Source organism: Haliaeetus leucocephalus, unplaced genomic scaffold, assembly GCF_000737465.1.
Source record: "Haliaeetus leucocephalus isolate CR32 unplaced genomic scaffold, Haliaeetus_leucocephalus-4.0 Scaffold262, whole genome shotgun sequence".
Classification (NCBI taxonomy): Eukaryota; Metazoa; Chordata; class Aves; order Accipitriformes; family Accipitridae; genus Haliaeetus; species Haliaeetus leucocephalus.
Genome location: NW_010972698.1, coordinates 10,670,287 through 10,690,789, shown reverse-complemented (window position 1 = coordinate 10,690,789; position 20,503 = coordinate 10,670,287). Strand labels below are relative to the sequence as shown.

At 42.4% G+C, this 20,503-nt stretch overlaps 1 protein-coding gene across 1 annotated transcript; it reads right to left on the bottom strand.

Moving 5' to 3' along the window:
• Positions 1 to 7,758: 7,758 nt before the first annotated feature.
• LOC104832729 (protein shisa-1-like) lies at positions 7,759 to 9,334 on the bottom strand. Its single transcript, XM_010569077.1, has 2 exons — positions 9,064 to 9,334; positions 7,759 to 8,243 (listed from the first exon to the last, which is right to left on the bottom strand). The coding sequence occupies exons 1-2, from the start codon at positions 9,332 to 9,334 to the stop codon at positions 7,759 to 7,761; spliced, it is 756 nt and encodes a 251-aa protein (XP_010567379.1).
• Positions 9,335 to 20,503: the final 11,169 nt, after the last annotated feature.

Below are 20,503 nucleotides of genomic sequence, written 5' to 3'. Positions count from 1 at the left end.
GAACAGAAAGAAAAAAAACAACCTTCAAATGGTGAGCCTGATTGCTGGAAACACCTGATCAGTTAAAGAAAGGCTCCACTACCCAGCACAGCAGTGTCTATAATCTGGCGTCACAAGGAAACAAGACTTATGTATTGTTTCCTAGTCACATCCCCATTCCTAATCTTCTCCAGTACCTTTTGAATCCACTGATCAAATCATGCATATATGATACAGGAGCTGAAACCTCAGGGATGTGAAGTTTCTACAATTTTCATGAAAACAGGTAGCCAGGTGGAAGAGACAAATCCTGTTAATACTCCCACAGAGAGGTGCTTTATAGGACTCAGCCAGTATGACCCACCATAGGTCAGTGAGCTGTAATGAATAGCCAAGCCTTAGGAGAGCCTCACTCATTTTTCACCTTATTTAGGCATCAGAGTGTATAAACATGAGGCAACTCCAGAGGAAGCCAAGCTGATCAGTGGTTTTGTTATAGTGAGAGAAGAACCATACATTTTTCACACATACACATGACCATAGTCTTGCATCCCTAATGGCTTGCACGAAGAAGCAAAACAAAAAAAGAATAAGATCCCCATTAGAAGGGGGATAACGTATGTGGCCCTTGTGACCATTTTTAATGAGCAGAACCCAGACAGGCTTTTGCAAGGGGGGTCCTCTGAAATTAAATATGTGGTGCAGAAAAATCCCAAGTGTGCAGGTTACACTGCAAGTTGTCTGTGTCATATATTCTGCTAAGTGCAGAATTGAATCCCAATTTCTCCGAACCCCAAAATACATTTGTGGAATAATTGCTGGAGGTGACTTATTGATATGTCCACCTCCTAAGAGAAGGTAAACCTCCAGGGTGGAATGCGGTGGATATGCAAGGAATCTGTTCCGTAATAATTCCCTAAGCAACACAACCTGCAACCTTAGATGTTAGCAACACCAGGGGAGCTTGGTATGCTGACTCTAAGAGAAACAACACGGAGGGTGGAGTGGGGTGGAAACACCGCGGCCAGGCTCTGTGATATCACTGCAGGGATGGGAACTGGATGGTACTATGGAACTGATGAACTGCAGAGTTGTTACCCTCAGCCAGCCCTGAACCAGCACTTTTCCATTTTCTGTCAAAATCATGTCCTCTGGGTGAACTTTGCTCATTATAATCTCATTATAATCCCAAAACACACCTCCATCCCAAATGCTACCCACCTTCAAGATGCAACCACCCCTCTCTGAGCATGTGCTCTGAATTTCTGTAGCTTATACTTTTAAAAGTAAAGCAAGGAGATTTTATACCAATCATAATAAAGGTATGTATGACTAGAGTCACTCAAGCTCCACCTAAAAATAAGAAAATAGTATAAAATGGCTTAAGAGAGGAGGAATGTTAGGAACTTGATACCATTGTAGACAAGTTGGGAGGACATCGCTGACTTCTGGGATCAGTTGACGGGCTGAACCTCTCTTCCCCTCCATAGGGATGCCTATTGGGTGAGATTCGAACACTTGGTTATACTGAGTGCTTCCCCGGGAAACTTAGAAATCTCTGTAAGAGTTATTCCGTATAACACGTCTGTAGTGGGCTTTATTATTCATATTCTTGGTACTTGCATGTGCTTTGCACAGTCTATTTATCACCAGCAATCCAAAAGAATCTGCACTTCCGTTGCTTTAATAAACTGTATTGTTTATTAACCTAGCCGTGAGAGTTCTCACTGAACACGACCAAACTTCTTAAGTCTGGCCATTTTAGTTCATTGAACATGACTAGACTGAAAGTACGTTGTGCTATTTGTGCATCCATAATTGAGGTAGTTCAATATATTGAACACAACCAGACTTAGAGCGTTGAATTGGGCATCACTCAGAATCTAAGCCTAGCTGCCCCCAGCCCCTCTGATATCTGAGGACAAGCTAGAACACAAGGGGCTATATTTTCTGTCAAACTTCTTTACCATTTAATGCAACAACATTTGAATCAGTTACGCTTTTGACTAAAGAGCCCAGAGAAATTAAGAAATTCAGCTGCAATTCATGAAAGTAATAAAGGGACATACATCTCTTTTCCTGTCTGCTTTATGCCAGACTTTTTCTGGCATTTCTACGTTATTCAAAATCATGATGCTATCTGAGTGTCCTAGCAAGCAATTCTATTCCCTTATGGAGATTTAGTAAGAAAATATCCTGTGCAGCTGTTCTAGAGCTTGATTTGTTCTTAGAAGTAATTTTACTGGTACAAAGTGTATGTTTGTCAGTACAACTGCATCTATACTAGAAGCACTTTGTCAGTTCAAAGTAGCAGTATGCCTGTATTTGTAAAATGTTGCTGGAACTGACATTGCCTGAGCACTTATAGGCCAGGACCTAGTCTTGGATGCAGAACCAACTTTTTCAGGCTCTGACAGAGTAAACATGAATAAAGTGTAAAGATGGACGGGATTCTGAATGTCAGCATCCAAAGTGCCCACCAAACTCATTGTCACCTTATTCTTCCCAAATTTTGCCAGGCAAATTAAAAAAAAGACTAGCAAACATACCATATTTTCATTTATGTATGCACAAGCCTCATACTGAGGCACGTCATTCATTCATTTGTAAAAGCAATAGTCTTGATGCTTTGAACAAGAAGGGACTGAAATAATCAGCAGTTGAAACAGGAGATAACCACAAACACCAGTGAGCTTGCATTTGGCCCTTGTCATAAACCAGTATCAGGGAACAAGTATTAGTCTCTAGCATGACAGACCTCTCCTGGGCCCCCATCAATCTATTCCTGTTTCTGATAAACAGGAGATAGCAGTCCCATTATATGAGAACTACACAGTAAAATAGTGACTGTTAAGTGCTTAAGAGAAAAAAAAGTTATTCCGGCAAAATCCATGCACAGAGCAACATGAAAGCATACATGCAGGCATCAAGTATACAGGCAAGCAGGCCACTATATGCAGCTCCATGCCATATTTCCTAGGAAAGGAGCAACATTTCTAGTTTCATTCTGCATCTACACCCAGGACTGCCAGGCTGCTATCCTCCTCTATTTCTGCCTAAGCAGTGACTGTCTGATTTCTCAGCAATGAGGATGAGTTTTGGAAGTCAGCAATGGGGCTACTATGCTAGCCATCATGCATCAAAGGGAAGGAAGCAAGCTGGCAGCGCTTTGTACAAGTTGAAACCTCCCACAGTGCTCCTGCTCAAGAGAGCTTATTTAATTTAAAAAACAAACAGAAAGTATACTGGCAAGAGTGCTCATTTACAGATACGAATTGCATCTCTCAGAGGCCCTACAGGAAAGGGGGAGCACATAAGGATCTGTTTTTTTCCTAGGCAGGCATAGATTTACTGGAATCAAGAGACTGCAGCCTTCTCCCCTCCTCCACATTTGTGAGGTTTGGTGCAGAAGCACATTTACTCTCACGTCAGATGCTATGGTAGTGGCTGTGCAGACACACGCATCCAGTCAGGACTATGTCCATTCCTCCATGCCCCAACTTGTTGTGTTAAAAACATCCGGTCTCATTTTGCCCTGTGAACCTCCTTCACCCTCATACATCTGTGTCAAGACACTGGGATTCCAGCAGGCACTCCCCAGTATGTGGGCCTTTGTTTAGGCACTGTACTTTCTACTGTATTAAGATCTAATACAACATAAAGTGGTGGTGTAAAGACAATGAAAACAGTTTCAAAGCAATAGAAATATATACCATTTTCTACAACAATTTTGTACTTACATTGTAACTACCTTCACTTTCTTGTAGGAAGGACCTAAGGAAATTGTATAACTTCCATACGAGGAATGCTTCTCCTTGCTTTGAGATCCCACAGAAATCTGTAGGTTTGATGGGCTTTTGCATTCTGATAATTTTTGATCCATTTGCCAGAATACCTGGTACTGAAGAATAGCAAATCAGTGTAGCTCTGCTTGAAGGATAGAGAGGGTTCTTGTTTCAGCTCAGAGTTGAATTGACTTGATTGGAATGAATTGTTGCAGATCTTTGTGAAATCCTTGGCGTAAACATGAAAAAAACATAGAGCTTCCATAACAGTCAACTCTGTGTTTACATTTATAAAACTGCAGCTATGCTGAATAAAAGCAAATCTGTCACTTAGTGCAAGATAAGTATCGGTCATTATTCTTAGCCAAAGAAATTCATTATACTGTTAATACCAGTAGTGGGCTCAAAGTTATGGAGCCAGGGTTGCTGGAATCTCTTCACAGTTCTGCCAATACACTGTGTAGCCTTGGAAGAGGTAAAGAGTGAAAGACCTTAAACAAGGTCTCTGTACTTTAGTTTTCCTCAAGGGAAAACTGGAGATACATACCTGTTCAGAAAGGGGGGTTGCTTTTTATTCAGTACTTTAAAAATCATGGCTTCATAGCATGAGAAATAAAAGCTCTTTAAGTTGCTTTGTTTTTAATTCCTAATAGCACAGAGTGGATTGATCAGCGCTGTATATTGATTCAGTGCAAAAAAAAAAAAAGGAGTAAAACAGGAATATTGTGGAGACATGGTTATATGCAACATAGAAACCTGCCATGCTTTAAACTAGTCTGGTTAAATCTGTCAAAAAAGTCTGGACAAAAATACATTTTGGTTTATCTCAGATCAATTAGGGACAGATAGAAGCTAAAGAAAATTAAAACCACTGTTCAAACCAAAGCAATGCCACGTACGGACAAGCCTGTAAGAAACCACATGGACACCATTCTGCAAGCCTTGTAACAAGCTTTTGAGAACTAAAACTGTCATCTTCACCTTTTCAATTCTTAGCTCTTATGTTCTTTCTTCCTAAATCCAGAAAGAATACACCAAGAACAATTCACATCACCTGTGTCATTACTGAGGATTAAGGAGCAAAGAGTGTAAACCATTTCTTAATTAGAAGTTGAAGGGAATGGGATGGGGGCATCATTAGGCAAACAAAGCAAAGCACCTAATACAATAGGTGGTAAGTAGACTATTAGGCTGTGCCAAGTACTTCTTCTTTAGCTTGAACCAGGAAAAGCAGTTTAGGGGAGAAAAAAGGGATTTAGCATGAACATATCCCATCTATCTAAAGATGTGCTAAACTCAGTAGCAAGGCCCCTCAAATTAGTAAAGGGATCGAATTTACATAAAAAATACTGTGCTCTTTCCTTAGTCCCCACATGAGTTGATCTGTTTTTAATGCAGATGCTAATTGAGACAGACCAAGGTAATCCGAGTTTACAATGGTGCTTGATGGAAGATGTTAAACAAATGGTTCTTTGAAAAATGTCTCTCCAGCCCATGGAGTGTAACAAATTGGTTAGTTCTTGTTTTCTCTTGCAGTTTTGAAAAGAAATATTGAACCCTTGAAATATTTGACCTGGCTTTGTTGCCGCAAACATTAGTTTTAACTATATAGAAAATACTATGATAGGGATCCAGAAAATCCTGTTGTTCCCATGCTAGTTTTGGCGGTGAGCGTCTGCTCAGTTAAGCCCCTTTGCCTTTTTTTATATTTTTTGTCTCAGTTTTTCAGTTGTGGAATGCACAGAGGAAGGTGGGGGAGAGGAAGGTATGTTCACTCCAAACAGTCTGCTAATCCTTGCCAGAGAGCAATTAAGGCAGCAGTCACAAAACCATTTAGCTTTTCTGTTTTTCACTTCTGATCAATTTTTTTCCTTTTAATTCTTTAGGGTTACACATGAACCTCTTGACCCTTTTCTGTTTTATGGTATCAGGAAGGCTATTTCTCTGGTTTCTTATTTAATTTAAAACCTTATCCTGAAGCTGCCTCCTGGAGAGCTTTCCATTTCTGTTGAAGTTGACGGGAGGTCTATATACACTACAGATTGAGGCTTAAGCGTACTGACTGTCAGGTCACATATTCCTTTACCTTTCTAGTTCAGAAAATCTACAGTAGAGAATAATCATGTTTTAGTAAAGGAGAGACTAGCTGATAAAACGACCTATTCTCCATTGCTAATGCCCGAGTCTACTTAAGCATAAAATATATCTTCCTAACAGCATAAATGTGACCCAGGTTGCTCTGTATTTCCCAGAACAAAGAGCATCAGGAAGGACTTTGTTCATTTGTCTCTGAACTGACATGAGTTTTTGTCATGATGTACTATAAAATTGGACATTTAACCACATAAAGTACTCCATTCAGCTACAGATTGTCGTAAGGCAACTGCAAACAACGGTTACTTTTTTATAAAAAGGAAGCCATTTTCTAAGTGCTTTCAGCAATGCAAGTTTAAAACCTAACTTTAAAAACTGTAATTCTAGCTGTGGTACTGTGTATTGGCATAGTTATCAATAAATCCCACTGACCTTTCACTGAATGTAACAAGGACAATGCTTTTTAAGTTCAAGCTAGTATATTTCTGGAAGCCTTAACTTACTATTTTTCAGTACTAAAACAAGTGTACAACATGAGTCTTGGTATTTTGGGGAAGCTTTTATTTTTAGGGTATCCTGTTTTCATGCTTATATTCTTACTCCAATTTTAAGAGGAACTGGCCAAGCAAACATAAGCCACAGCCCTGGGTCAGCTAAATTCCGTGAAATTTCTGATTCACACCCATGAAAGAGTCAGGAAGTTCTCAAAATATATCACCTTGCCCCTACAAACTAGGGCACTCACATATATGTGTGCTTAGTATAAGCATTACTGTGAGACATACTGCTCACCAGAATTAAGGTGCAACATTCTGACCTAAAATATACATAAAGTAGTGTAAGGTCATACATTTGTTTACAAAGTATATTAGCCCTATTGACTTAAAGGAGAAGTCTCCACGCATCTTTATCGTACCAGTTTTCTGTTTGATAGGCAGTACTAACACAGAAAGGGCTTTAGCATTTACTTCTTATACACATAGGATTTTTAAGCCTTGGCCCCTGCTCTTACTGGTAACACCTGTGGAGTCCTTTTAACATGCCTTCACAGTATAATCACTCAGGTTTCTGTGCTGTGAGGAGGTGTTAAAACACTCCAGCAGCGAGTAGTATATTTTGACAACTTCTTCCTATCAGTGTCCTGCTGTGAAGGGGATGGCTGCAGTCAGACTGCATGCATCTTAACAAGGAGTCAAAGTAGGCAAGCTCTTCCAGCATATTCTCAGAAAACTGATTGGAGTCTTATTTTGTTCTTACCTTACCCTGTAATTCTTCGCCCATTTGAAGTGTCCAGTTATGTAAAGAAAGAAAAGACCACTAAGCCACCAGAAAACAGGAAGCACCACATATGTTTTATTACCTTCCCTGAAGATCTGTGCGAAATGTACATTTTACTGAAATTAGGGCTAGAAGTTGCTCCTTTAGCAGCACTTAACTGATAGTTCATCAGGGGCAGGCAAGTCACAGGCAGTGTTTTACCATCATGCATCAATTTACTGGTAAAAGTGTGTAGATTAAATACAACCTTCCTGTGCTTGCTGAGAAGTGACACAGCTACAGAAACTAAAAAGCAGTCCTCTGACATGTCCCCTAGAGCATGGTATAGCAGCTTGAAAGGACCAGGGAAGGGTGAAACTGATTTCTACAGTTTCAGTCATTCCTTGAACAGGTATACAGGCCTCAGAATCTTGCCTTTTCAATAGCATTAAAATAATACCAGTTAAAAAAACCAAGAACCTAAAAGAAGTTCTAAAATGTCTTCTTCAGAGCTGTAAAAAGCCAAAATTGATGTACTTCCTAATAGCATCAGACATTTGAAAGTCTGCGTTTCAGTCCCAAAGAACTTTCTATAATAGTGAAGTAGCATCCAGTTCAGGCTGTACGCTGATGTGCCATCTTCTCAGACATGAACTCCTGAGTACATCATTTGGTCACCCCGTGTTACCCCAAGAGGGGATGCATTAGCACTATGTCCGTAAATTGTTCTTTTAAGGAAAGATGCTGGAGCCATTATTGCGGTACGATCAGTTGGTATTCTGTGGTTAGCGTGTGAAGGGTGCAAGAGTTGCCCACTGGCAGGTGGCAGACTTAAGAACCGAGCATCTTCAGCCAACCCAATAATAGGAAGGGATGGAGCTAGAGTCATGCAGATGTTGGTGGTCTGAAGACCACCATTCAGTGAGCTTCTGGTGGCAGAACTGGAACTGGAGAGGGGAGAAGGAAGATCAGGTTCTAGCAGCCAAGTCTGGCCAGGTGCAAGTCCTCTTTGTTGCCCCTCATCCTGGGATTTTAGGCATTTGCAGCAGCAAATTCCAACACAGGCACCGCCAACAACAAATGCCACAAATACAGACCCAACAAGAAGGAACGGCAGGTACACGGGCACTGAAAATGTAAGAGTGACATTAGCCAACCATTCGTTCATGGGGTATTCTAGGTTATATTCTGTTCTTCATTCCTTAAGACATGCATGCACGAGGGAGCAGCCTGGAGTAGTGTTACTCTCAACTCTTCTCTTGCTGCAGCAAGATTAGAAACTGACAATTGCTACGGCAGGCTCCTTTAAAAAAGTACAGAGGGTCAGACCAGTCAGTCCTGTAGCATCTGCCATTAATATCCGTGCAGGGGCTGTTCCAGTACTCAAATGTCACAGGTACTGTTCACTTGTGCATGACGAAGTAGAAATTCAGACTTGTAACTGAGTTTTACAGTTAGTACCTAAACTGCTGTTGGGTTGCCTATGGAATCTGGGTTTGAGGGCTACAAGCATTTTTACAAGGCAGAACTTAAGTTAAGTGTGTTACTTTGAGGCATCCACATGCATTAACAGAACAGGTTAGCAACACACATGTTCCACCAGGGACATAAACATCAGAGGTGTTGCCAGGTTACTCTGTTAGTAGCTTAGAGGCTTTTCTAAGAGTAGGACTGACAGAAAAGTCTTTTGAGTGAAGCCCCAAGTTATTCTCTCTTCCCAGTGAAGGCTACTGACTGGCTTTGGCCCATGCAGCCACCCAAATAAGCACTGTGCCAAGGCTCCACGCCTTTCTGCCGCAATGGTTACAGCTTGGAGCTCTGAAGGGCAGAGAAACAGAGGAAGGATCTGGCTGATGCCACCAAGGGAAGGTTGGTCCAGGGGATGCAAAAAGAAGAAAGCACATCTGATATGCCGCCCCTCCATCTGCTAGAGGCACGGGAAGCTTACCTGGCACCGGAGGCCTGGGACTGGGCTGCTGGTGGTCACCAGGGCACCGGCCCTGGTCCAGACGGGCCTCTCTGGACGCGCAGCAGTAGCGCAAGCTGCAGGTCCCACAGCACAGAGTGGCGTCCAGGCCATCGTAACGCTCGGGGCACTGGAAGCCACGGTGCCAGCGCTGCATGCTGCCGGCCCAGCCGTGGCAGTACTCCCCGGCCTGCCCAGGGCTGCATCGCAGGGCCAGCAGCAGCGCTAGGGCACGGAGAACCCCCCTTGCCATGGTGGGTCACGCAGGGTGTCTCACCTCTAGCCACTTGGCCCACACCGCCCTTTTTTTCTCTCCCCCCTTCTTTTTTTAAAGGCAAGGCACACAGCACCCCAGACAGTCGCAGAGCGCAGCGCTCCCAGACCACCAGCTGCCCACCGAGGCACTGCCTAAGCTCCTATTTCAGGAGGTTTTATTTCTTGGCCTGTGACCTGCCTCTAATCCCCTCTCTTTACTGCAACAAAGAAGGACCCACTAATTGAAAACCATTTGCAGCTACTCCAGCTCCACCTTCCTCATTTCTCTCCTTCATTCCTGCAGGGAGCAGCCCCTGGTTCCTGCTGGAGATGGCACATCTCGCACTCGTGGTTAGGCATTTCGACTAGCAGGGCACAGTTAGCAAGGCAAGGCTAAGGAGTGCTGGATACAGAGAGCTCAGGGCTACCCCGGTGCCAAAGCTTCATTCCTTCAGGAGCCAGTCAGGAGCTGAAGTGTCAGAGGTGGGATGCTGGGGACAAGGCATGATGACAAGTGAGAAATAACATTGCCGGAGCAGAAGGAAAATACAGGGATAACCAGCTTCTAGTGGGCTCTAAAGTGTAATTGGTACTAACTGGTATCAAGGTAATTTTTACCTTGTTTAACATGGATAATCACATAAATACAAAGAAGATTTTTATCTGAAAATGTAGGGAAAACTAATTTTGGAAGCTCTAAGTTGGTCTAATTTCTGTCTCCGTGGTTGAAAACCTAGAGGCTGAAAATTCTAAAGGGTCTTTTCCACTTCTGCTTTCCCTACACTCAGTGCAATCCATGAATTAAAAAGTGTGTTTCAGGGACAAAATGCTTATTTTAAGATCTCTAGAAGTTTCATCTACACAGGAAAATCCTGAAGTGTTACAAAGACCCCATAGCAGCACAGAAATGGTAGTGACCTCTTCATCTTTGAACTAAAAATAAAACCAGACTATTTGTGGTCTTTCTTAGTCCCCTTACAAGTCCAACTGCTTGCTATATTAACAGGATCCATGTCTGAAGCATGGTTAGCCTGTGCTTAAGTGCAGTGAGGAAGAAAATTGTTGCTAATTGAGCACTTTGAAAAGCAGGGAGTTAGGGCAACGTCTTTTGGACCAATATTCTGGTAATGTGTAGCACTATTTGCAGCTTGCTTGAAGACTCCAAAATGTATTCTTGAATGTACACAAAAGCTGGTTCCCACACAATTTTTTAGGGGTGTTGCCACTGATTGTAGAGGGAGGCTGTCCATTGATGCAAAGTTTTAGAAACATTTGCACAAAATTATCTCCCTTCTGATGATTTTTTGTTTTAATATTAGATAATGGCTTGCACATTTATGCTTTATTAACTATTTCATAGGTTCAGTTGGGTCATATTTCAATCTGCCAAAGACATCAGTGCTCATCACCTTTGCTAGTCAGTCACCTTGTTGTGCATTATTTTTTTATTGGCTTTTTGGTAAACATGGTTAAAGAGATCCTTGGATTCAGAAATGTTAAATGAAATCTCTGTTTAAAACTAGAGACTTTTCCAAATGCTGCTCAGCGCATTGAGATACGCATTTTGCCCTGCTGCATTTCAGCTCTGCAAGTGTAAGGTTGGCTGACTGCGTAGGACCTAATCCTATAAATCCAGAAAATATTGAGCAGCCCCAACACCCTTTAAAAGGCAGCCAGAGGTGAGTGATGTGCTATCTTGGATTGGACTCTCAAAGCACTGAAGTGATACCTTAAGCTCAGAGCTATATTTGCCTTAAGGCAAATTCTAGTTTGTTCACACATTCGACCTCAGCACTATTAGGCCAGACTAAATACTAACTTTTATTATTTGTTGTTATGGGAAAAAGCAGCCTCAGACAGGCTTTAAGCATGTGCTTAGCACTTTGCAGAGTTCATCCTAATAAAATGTAGCTCAGTAAAGATAACAGGATGCAATTATTTCCTCCCATCTTCCACGTTAGAAGAGTATAAAGACACCTGCTAAGTCAGGTATTCAAATGCTATGAAATTCCTGAAGTTGTTCATTGCATTAACACTTTGAATGGTGGCTGTGCTTGCATGATTTCCTTTCTCTGCATATACACTATCTTTAACAACATGGTCATGTATTATTTTTTCCTGCATAGAATTACACTACCTCACTTAGCAGGATTAAACTCTCGGAAACTAAATGCAGAGTTCCGGTTCAGGATCCGCATGTGTGTTTGTGTGTGTTCCAGGGGGCATTTGTTTCCTGATTCAAAATCTTTCATCTTCATTTTGTCATAGACTGTTCTGTGCTGTGATGTCCACTTAACCACCGCAGAAGCAGATGAATGTAACTGTGTATAAAAATTGTATATGCTTACGTAACTTGTGACCCACTTTGAATTTTGACAAGATAAAAAGGGCTACATGGATATATTGGGATGCTGGTTGTGAACTACAAGGGTAAATCATGAATAAGTTTCTATTCTAATTCCTTAGATACAGTCACGCTCAGCTTTCTTAGTCTTTCACTTGCCAGGGTGAAATTTTTCATAGTTGTTCTTTGCCAGCTTTGGGGAGGTTTTAAACAAAAGCAATCCAGCCTGTTTTGCATGAGAGGACAGTGATGATGGTTTCCCATTATTAACAACAGCAAACAGTCTTGTTACCTTTTCTGAGCATCCCTGCAGCCAAAACAGCTTGAGCTTTGAATTTACAAGTTACCATGGAAATAGCCCTTAGAGAGAAGTCTTTTTCTCCATGTGAGGGTTGTTTCTCTTACTTAGGGAAATGTACATTCCCCGTAGTGAATGTTATGTAGGCAGCAAGATGATTAAAAATTCCTGTTATTCTAAGCAGAAAGCACAAACTGGAAACTTCCTGATTTGCAGCTGCTTTGCCTTCCCTGCAATACCAGTGTTCTGTATCGGTATTTTACAGTCTTCTGTAGTGTTGAAGGTTGAACTCTGCCACCAGATTTTAGGTATATTCTTGTCATTTCTTAATGCCAAGTGAACATTCAATACAGAACAAGAAACATGGGAAGAACTAATCCCTCTCTGCTAACAGGAGCCTGCAGTCCAATGGTCAGATCCTGTAAGGTGCTGATCAGTTCTCTCCTGATGCCGTGTGTGCTACTTCCCTCTGACATCAGGTCAGTCAGCACTGTGCTGGATGCTGGCACCAGCCAGGACTGGCCCTAAATAAAATACAGGGAAATACAGAAGGCACAATGAGAATGCCCTGCAGTAACTCAGTTCTTTGCATTTCATGAGTGTGGCTCTTGAGTAAATGCTGCCTATGAGAAATTATGCAAATATTCTATGATAGATAGCCAGGCACTTCATATACTTGATTTTTACCATGCTTGATGTGCATCATCAATGCCACCTGCCTCCAGCTGTTAGCTGCAAGGCTGGGGGGGCCCTCTGCAACTAATTATTCTGCTGAATGTTTCAACATGCAAGGGCATGGTGCTGGCCGGAGAGCCTCGGAGAATGAAGGTTTCCGCTTAAATACTGAACATACAGCAACCTCTGTCTCCCTGATCTCCCCACTGCCTTTACACACATTGAAGAGGGAAGGAGCTAGTTGAGCGTGAATGTCGAACTGAAAGAGGCTCAAAGGTGAAGAAAGAAAAAATCAGACCTGTCTGAGCAAGGAAACAAGGAACAAGCCGAGGGGAGAGAGTAGGCAGGGAACCAGACTTGAAAGACTGAATTGTGGTGTGAATGGGGAGCCTGGTAAGGAAGACTGAGTCAAGGCACATAGGAAGAAGGGTACTGCTCTGGAGACCTGGGGAACTGCTTGCAGTGTTGGAAAGAGAAAACTAGCTGGAGCATCATGAAGTTGAGCGTAACCTAGAAAGCAACTGCTACCTGAGATGGCTGCTTTAAAGCTATTTAGGGACTTCTGTACTTCTGCGTGCCTCACCCTGTGCCATCCATGCAGATGTAGTCCCCCAATGGATGAGGAGTTTGGGGGAAGAGGGAGACTGGGACTGACAGGGCAGAAGAATCACAGCAGGAGTCAAGACTCAGGAAAGATTGATGATTGTGATTTAGAGGGAAGAGGCAGGGACCTGCTGCCCAAGGCAGCTGGGATGAAGTGGAGGGGCCCACTGGCTGGAGACAAAGACTTGCTAGGCAAGTTTCTTCACTGGGGGATTTCTGAGCCCAAACCATGAGCCTCATGGGACTGAAAAACAATGCTGTCTCATACCACTGAGCAGTTCTGTTCTCACTAAGGTGTTGAGGCCTGATTCTCTACTCACATGAGTATAATGCAGCTGCAGGTAGCTACTCCTGGCACACAGGCTGGTGGTGCTAGCAAGTGAGAGTCCCATAGAGCAGTCTCCTAATTCTGGCTCTGTATAATGCAGACAGGTAGCTCCCTACAGCAACTGCTTGCTAACTGAAGATTTGTTCTTTAACAAGAGTCCCTTTATTAGTAATTATGGTAATATTACTTTATTATATTATAATTAAGGAAGTGAAGAATGCAGGAAAATAAGACAGTAATTCAGGGTAGACCCAGGAGGCCCATGTGCCAGGGTGATGGGCAAGCACACATCTTTCTCTGCACATCATTACTGGAGGTTGATTAGTGAAGGGGTGTCATCCCTGAGCCAGGGGGCATGCTGTGGATACTTCGCAAAATCCATGCTCTGCCGTTGTCATGAGAAAACTACAGGAGAAGCTAATAATTACTGGAGTGTTTAATATCATGAAGAAGTGAAAGCTGCACTATTAACTGTTTTCTGAAGATACAGATTTAAACCTGGTGTCAGGTTTTCTTTTGTGATGTGGTACCAAGGTGTCCTTATGTTATTGAGAAAACAGCTCTCTGTAATGTAGGCTTGCATGACTTCATCTGTTCTTTAAATACTTTGGCCATGTTTTAGGTGAAAACAGTCTAAAGAATCAACAACATTAGTATCTGTAAAAATGTACCTGCCTCTGCAGAAGAAAACTAGCAGACCTGTAAGCTTATTAGTTTAAAAAGGGACAGAATCTCCGCATGTTTTATATAGAAACAATTACTGCCTATTAGAAGCCTGTTGGTTGGCTTTAGTGCTGTCGGCTCACGTGAGCAGTGTCCTGCTGATGCGTGGCTTTACTTTATCAACATGAGTGCAGAGAAGAATGATGCCAGAGCAGGCACTGTGGAGCATTAGGAATGGAGAGTGCTGGCTGGAGCAGCCAGCTCTCCTCAGGGCTGGAGAGCTCTCCAATTTACTTCTGTTTTTTTCTTCGCCTTTTTAGGCAGGTTAGCGTTTTCCTTTTTAAAGTGAGCTGCAAATTTAACTGAGTTTCAATTTCAGAAATGTTCACAAAGATTCCACAAGCAAAAAAAAGGAAGGAAAAAGAAAGACAACAAACATGTTAGCATTCTGCTTTGAGAGGTGCATGAAAAAGAAGACACGTCTATCTTTGATCTATATGTAGTTACAATAGCTGTTGTGTATACCCAATAGTCACAGTCCCACACGATCCATGTGTAATGACTTGCCTTGTCACAAAAATCTAAATGGAGCCTACATTTTACATTCTCATTTTCTAGATTGCCACTTCTTTAAAAACAAAACCAAGAAATATTAAAACCGGTTGGTACTGTTCATCCTCCTCAGCAAAGAGAATGGGACAGAGGTGGCTCATATCAGTGCATTTAACACCATTAGTCCTTCTTTGGGGCAATATTTTTTGACTGAACCAGCATTTCCAGCAGACTTCAGTAAAAATTCAGGTCTTCAATTTCCCTTCCTTTGACAGCCCCTTCACTCCTGGTGATTTTCCTTCTTCTCCCAACTGCATGTCTGTTTTTTCCTTCCTGAAGAGCCAGCCTCATTTCTGCACTTTCCTACCGCAAGTCTTTTGAGGGTGGAAATTAGGTGTTCTTGTGTTCCCCACTGGGCCCTTCCCTCTGGAATGAGCCCCTTCTTGAAGTCAGCAAAAGGCTGGGCAGTCAATGGCCCTGCTAACCGAAAAAGACACACCACCTATTACAAGTGGTTACTAGAAAAGAGAATGGCAGAACTTACTGAGATGGTGATTTACTGAGGTGTGCTTTTTGAACGGTTGTTCAGCCTGAATGCTCTTGATTGTTCATATACAATAGGCCTGATTTTCAGGAGGGGACGAGCTCTCATAGCTTCCCTGGGAGTCAGCAGGAGCTGCCCGAGCTCTGTGTACAGATCAGGCCCAGGCGGTGCTGAACAATGCTGCCATTGCAGGTGGAACCTAAGAATCAAACACAGTTAAGAGTTGAGCCAAACTTTAATTGCCAACTCAAATCACAATGTATTTGGAGTTCAAACAAGTCTGGATTTTTTTTTTAGTTAGTTGTAAGTTCTTCTTTCTTTTTTGAGACACAGCTGCTTCAGAGTTTAAAGCATTAGAAGCCTGAAATGCTGGAAATCTCACAGGAGAAACTGCTCTTAAAATCTCCAGCCCTGAATTGGATGAGTATCTAACCCCTTGGGCTCTTATTATTTTCTGTTGAATTTTTCTGCAGTAGGCATTTTCTAACTAAGTATAAAGACTGCTGTCAGAGGCTTGGCATTTATATCTGAAGTCAAGTCACTGAGAAGTATCATGACAGCTTGAATCATGCTTCATAAGTTTAACTGAAGGTCTTCGCAGGCATTTGGGTTCATCAGAGCATGGTCAGGAATAAGTGCTGACAGAGTGTCTGTTAGGCTGTGGAATAGGAATTTCATTTGTATTTCTGTGTGTGTATTACCTGTCAGTCAAGGAAACTGTGCAAGGTGCTGTATACAATAATACGGAAACAGTTTCTGCCCCAAGTTGCTAATTGTCTTCATGTGAGGCATTCTGACTGAGGAGACATACACTGAAACAGTGGGACTACGGATCAGCAGTGAGGTCAGCTTACTTGTGAGCTACAACTGTCAATGTATTGCTAGTCAGCACAGCATGCCTTTGAGGAGGAGCTAGCTTTGTGAGTATGTAGTTACAAGGACCTTCTCTCAAACAGGACAATGGAAAGTGCAAAATAACCATAGGCATTTCACTGAAGTTTTAACAAGGTGGAGGCTTTCTATGGGCTAGCAGGGAATTGGAATGAACATTTGCATAGCAATTGAGAGATGGTAGAAAAGGTGAAGACTACTCATGAAGATTGTGGAAACTGGTTGAGGAAAAGGCTGTGAAGATGCTGAAAATAAAGAAACTTATGCTTGACAGGAAAAAGAATAAGGAGTCAGCAGGGAAGACTTAAAGAGAGGGGTAAGCAGACAGAATAGGGTTATATTTATCAAGGTGATAACCGTAACAATATGTTGAAAGTCTGGCAGTGCTTCTCCTAAGAACACTTGAAACGCTGAAAATAAAGACAAGAAAATTACTAGATAATTTCATGCAGGAACACATCCTTCACAGTTACATTAAGAAAAGAAGATGGGACAAGGTAGACGCCTTTCTAAGTCACTTTCTTTTTTAAATTGCTATAGGAGCAAGGCAATGTAGTAAATGGAGGTTTGGGACCCAATAGCTGTAAATTCCAGATTTCAGTCAGTCCCAGAGAAAGGAAGACAGACACACAGAAAATATGCAAACCAGCAAAGAGGCAATCCTTTCAAAAGCATCATGTCACCTAAGGGTTTTCAGAAGACAGTTAGGGCACGTGATGACTGACCTAGAACAGGTCAGTCCCGGTGGTGTACTTAGACTGCAGGCACTGTATTGAGGATTAAATTAAGCAGGGATTTAGATGTCCGTTGCAAGACTCATTCTTCTATTTCTTGGTACAAGTCTTCATAGTGCTTTCTGGTTACTGCTTGTTTCTTTCTTGAAATTACTTTGATGTCTCTTGTGATTGTCTCTCTTGACACTTTCTTACATTCTGCAGACACAAGTTGCGATCTGCTTGGCAGTTCTGCAATTGCTCTGACACTTGAGAGAAATCTTATATGCCATCAGTCACTTATCGCTGCTTTGAATTTGCTGGCAGACCATGTGCCACTCACACATGCACTGTGGAATCGGCTTTATCTTTGCTGGCTTGTGGTTTGGGGACCACCTGTCACAATCTCTCATTTTAATACTTTTTTTTGTGATTGCACTGGCAAGATTCATCATGCCATAGCACAGGGGTATTCTGCAATAACTGGTGTGGATGTCTCAGACTGTAACCTATGAAACTGCCTCGAGGAACAAGGGAAGGCCCTGGAGATAATGCTTGTGAGCGCAGAGTGCAGACCCCCTACCTCCAGACTATTTGTCTGGATTTCTCCCAGAACAATGCATGAGCAAACCCTGTGAAGCTGAATGTTGTTTGTTGCTTCAGTTTCAAATTACAGCTCCACCATGCAGACTGTAGTAAAAGCGGAACTCAACAGGATACAAAACTGTGTGATACAGCAGGGATCAAATCTTTTTCTGATGCCATTCTCTCCATTTCCCTCAGAGTTACATACGGGATGAATTTGGCCCTAGAGGTCTAAAATGTCCTGACAACACCCGTGTGAACACAAACCAATGAGTTCTGCATGGCGTGGATAGGAGAGAAGGCAGCTGGGAAGTGCACTGAACTGCGAACACTGGCATGTACAGTAAAACTGATCACTTGGAATTTAGGCAAGGATAAATATTTGAAGAAGATAAACAGTAAACCAAACTGTTGCCCTCACAGCACCCAAGCCTTTCTAGAAATTTAGAAAAGTTCAGTTCACTAAGTATTTTTACTATTTTAAATTTCTGCTCCATGGCCATTAAAGGAAGAGCCTCTCTGAATGATTTCTGAGTAGAGAAGGAAGCAAAGTGGCCACATTTTCCTATCCTTCTATGCCCAGCGAACAACAGAAAATGCTGGAGAAACAGGGTGTCCTCCCTGCCCCATTCATTACCAAGAGGTTCACATCATTTAAAGAGGCATTGGTATTTCTGCATGCTTAATCAAAGCCAAACCTCAAGGTGAACCTCTGAACCTCTTTCAGCTTGACCATTACTTCTTATAAGTGATGTTTTAATTTTCATCTAATGCCAAGAAAAGTCTTTCATTCTCCCCAGCTGGCATCAGAGATAAGGGACTAAATCCCCCAGACATTAAAACATCGAACAGTTCTGTCATGTTACTTTAGTCTCCCGCTCAAAGTCTTTCTCTTCTTCCTGACTGATCTCAGATATAATGCAAAATAATCAGTGAGCAAAAAAAGGGTAGCAATTTAAAGTGTGGCTTTGAAGTTTAGCCCGTATTCTGGGCTGTTGCCCTTCATTTTCCAGCCATCTGAGACATGTCTGTCCTGAAGGGTTAGCTCAGGCTGTTAGGCCAGATCTACAACGGCTCATATATTACATCAGGGAATACTCTTAGGATGCACTAGGAATTGGTTGTGGGTTACAAAACTGCACTTTCACTAGGATATCTCATTGCTGATCCTTTTGCCCCAAATGAACTACTAAATACCAGGATATGTTCATTCACATCGTAGTTTTGCTGGCATAACTATTCCAGTCCCACAGCACACCTCAGTCACAGCCTCGGGTATAGCAGCCATGCCAGCAAAAGTTTATAACATTGCCAGTTGTTACTCAAGTGCCACACACATCAAGTGTGTGCTCTCAAGTGTGGGGCTCGCTGAGCCAGAGCTTACCTTAACTGTCACTTTGGCTTAAGCTGGTGACGTGCTTGGCTGAATATCTCTTCAGTGCCTTCTACTGTTAACTTCCAGTTGCCCCCGAACTCTGAAAACGACTTGTCATCAAGCCTCGCAGGATGCTCGTACAGTAATAATTTTAGCACTTGGCCAGGGCAAGTCCCATGCCCTGTCCCTGCTCCCAACTCCTGATTGCCCTCAATGTGTTCCTCAAATGACAATACGATTGGTGGGATTTCTCCACACAACAGAGAAAGAAGGGAAACATGGAGACCTGCACCAAGATCTCAGCAGAGCTCTCGTCTTGGTGTTAGGGATGATGACAAATGAAGTGCTGCCAGGGGGGAAGGAATGTGGCAAGCAGTCCTTCATGATGGAAATCTCCTTCTCCAGAAGCCAGCAGCCAAAGCTGGAGGTTGGTGTAGCTTTCTTGAACATCAAGCCTTGCAGAAGACCTCTTTTAAGCAGGTATCTGTTCTTACCCTGAATGAGTGTGCATTGATTGCCATCATAACCAATAAGGCTTTTGCATACTCTGAGGAGATATTAGACCTTGTTTGATTTATAGAACTAGTAAGCATCCTTATCTCTCCCAAGACACAACCCAGCACAACATGAAGGTAAATAGGACAGATGCAAGCAGTGGCTTGGCACTTCAGTGGATGAACTAGCAATAACATTGCAGAAGTCTGAAAAGATATGCCTCTTCTTGCAAAGAATACAGCTCTGATCTTGTGTCTCAGCAATAAAATCCTCCCTTGTGTTCTCTTCCGCCAGAGGGTGCCAGTGACTGAGAAACCACCGGCCTTGGCAGCCTCTTGCAAGGTTGCAGAGACCCCTGTACCCCAGGTGTCTTAATGAAAGAGTGGAATACACATAAATGATAAAAGTTGCTTTTACTTTTAGTTCCCTCCTTGGAAGAAGACATGTTGCATGTTGGCAGAATTCAATAGAGCTGGCCACAAAGCCCCAGCGTAGGCACAGAGGTATAGGAGAGAAACAGCCGAGTCCAGCCCCATTTTCTGTTCCAGCCATCAGCTGTATCCATGCTATGAGATGGGGAGAAGGGAAGTGGTCCACACCTGGGGTATTTTCAGAATGCACAGCTTGCTTGTAGCTCTTGGTCATGCTAAAGCACCTCTTTGTATTCTTAACCAACATTAAGAGTCTTCTAAGGCCTTTTTCAAGATCCCCTATTCCAACCAAGAGAAAATTTAAAGGGCCAGTTCCTCACCTGAAATAAAACTTTTCAACTTGATTAATCATCAGCTGAAGGTTTGGCCTAAAATCTTTTATTTCTTTGACAGAGAAGATTAAAATAGCCTTTTTTTTTTTTTTTTCATTTGCCATATGTATTCACCTGTCCCATTAGCAGCAATGGCAAATTTTACTACCTTTTTCTCCTGTTAGGTGTCTAGAAAGAATAAAGCTAGGCAACACCAAGCTGGACCCTGTTTTGTCTTGCATGATATCAACATATGTATTACATGAATTTCAACTGCAAAACCAGCAGTGCAATTCCCTTGTTTTCAGATCAAGCCACCGATCATATTCCCAGAGTCCCACTGAAAGTAACAAGGTTGC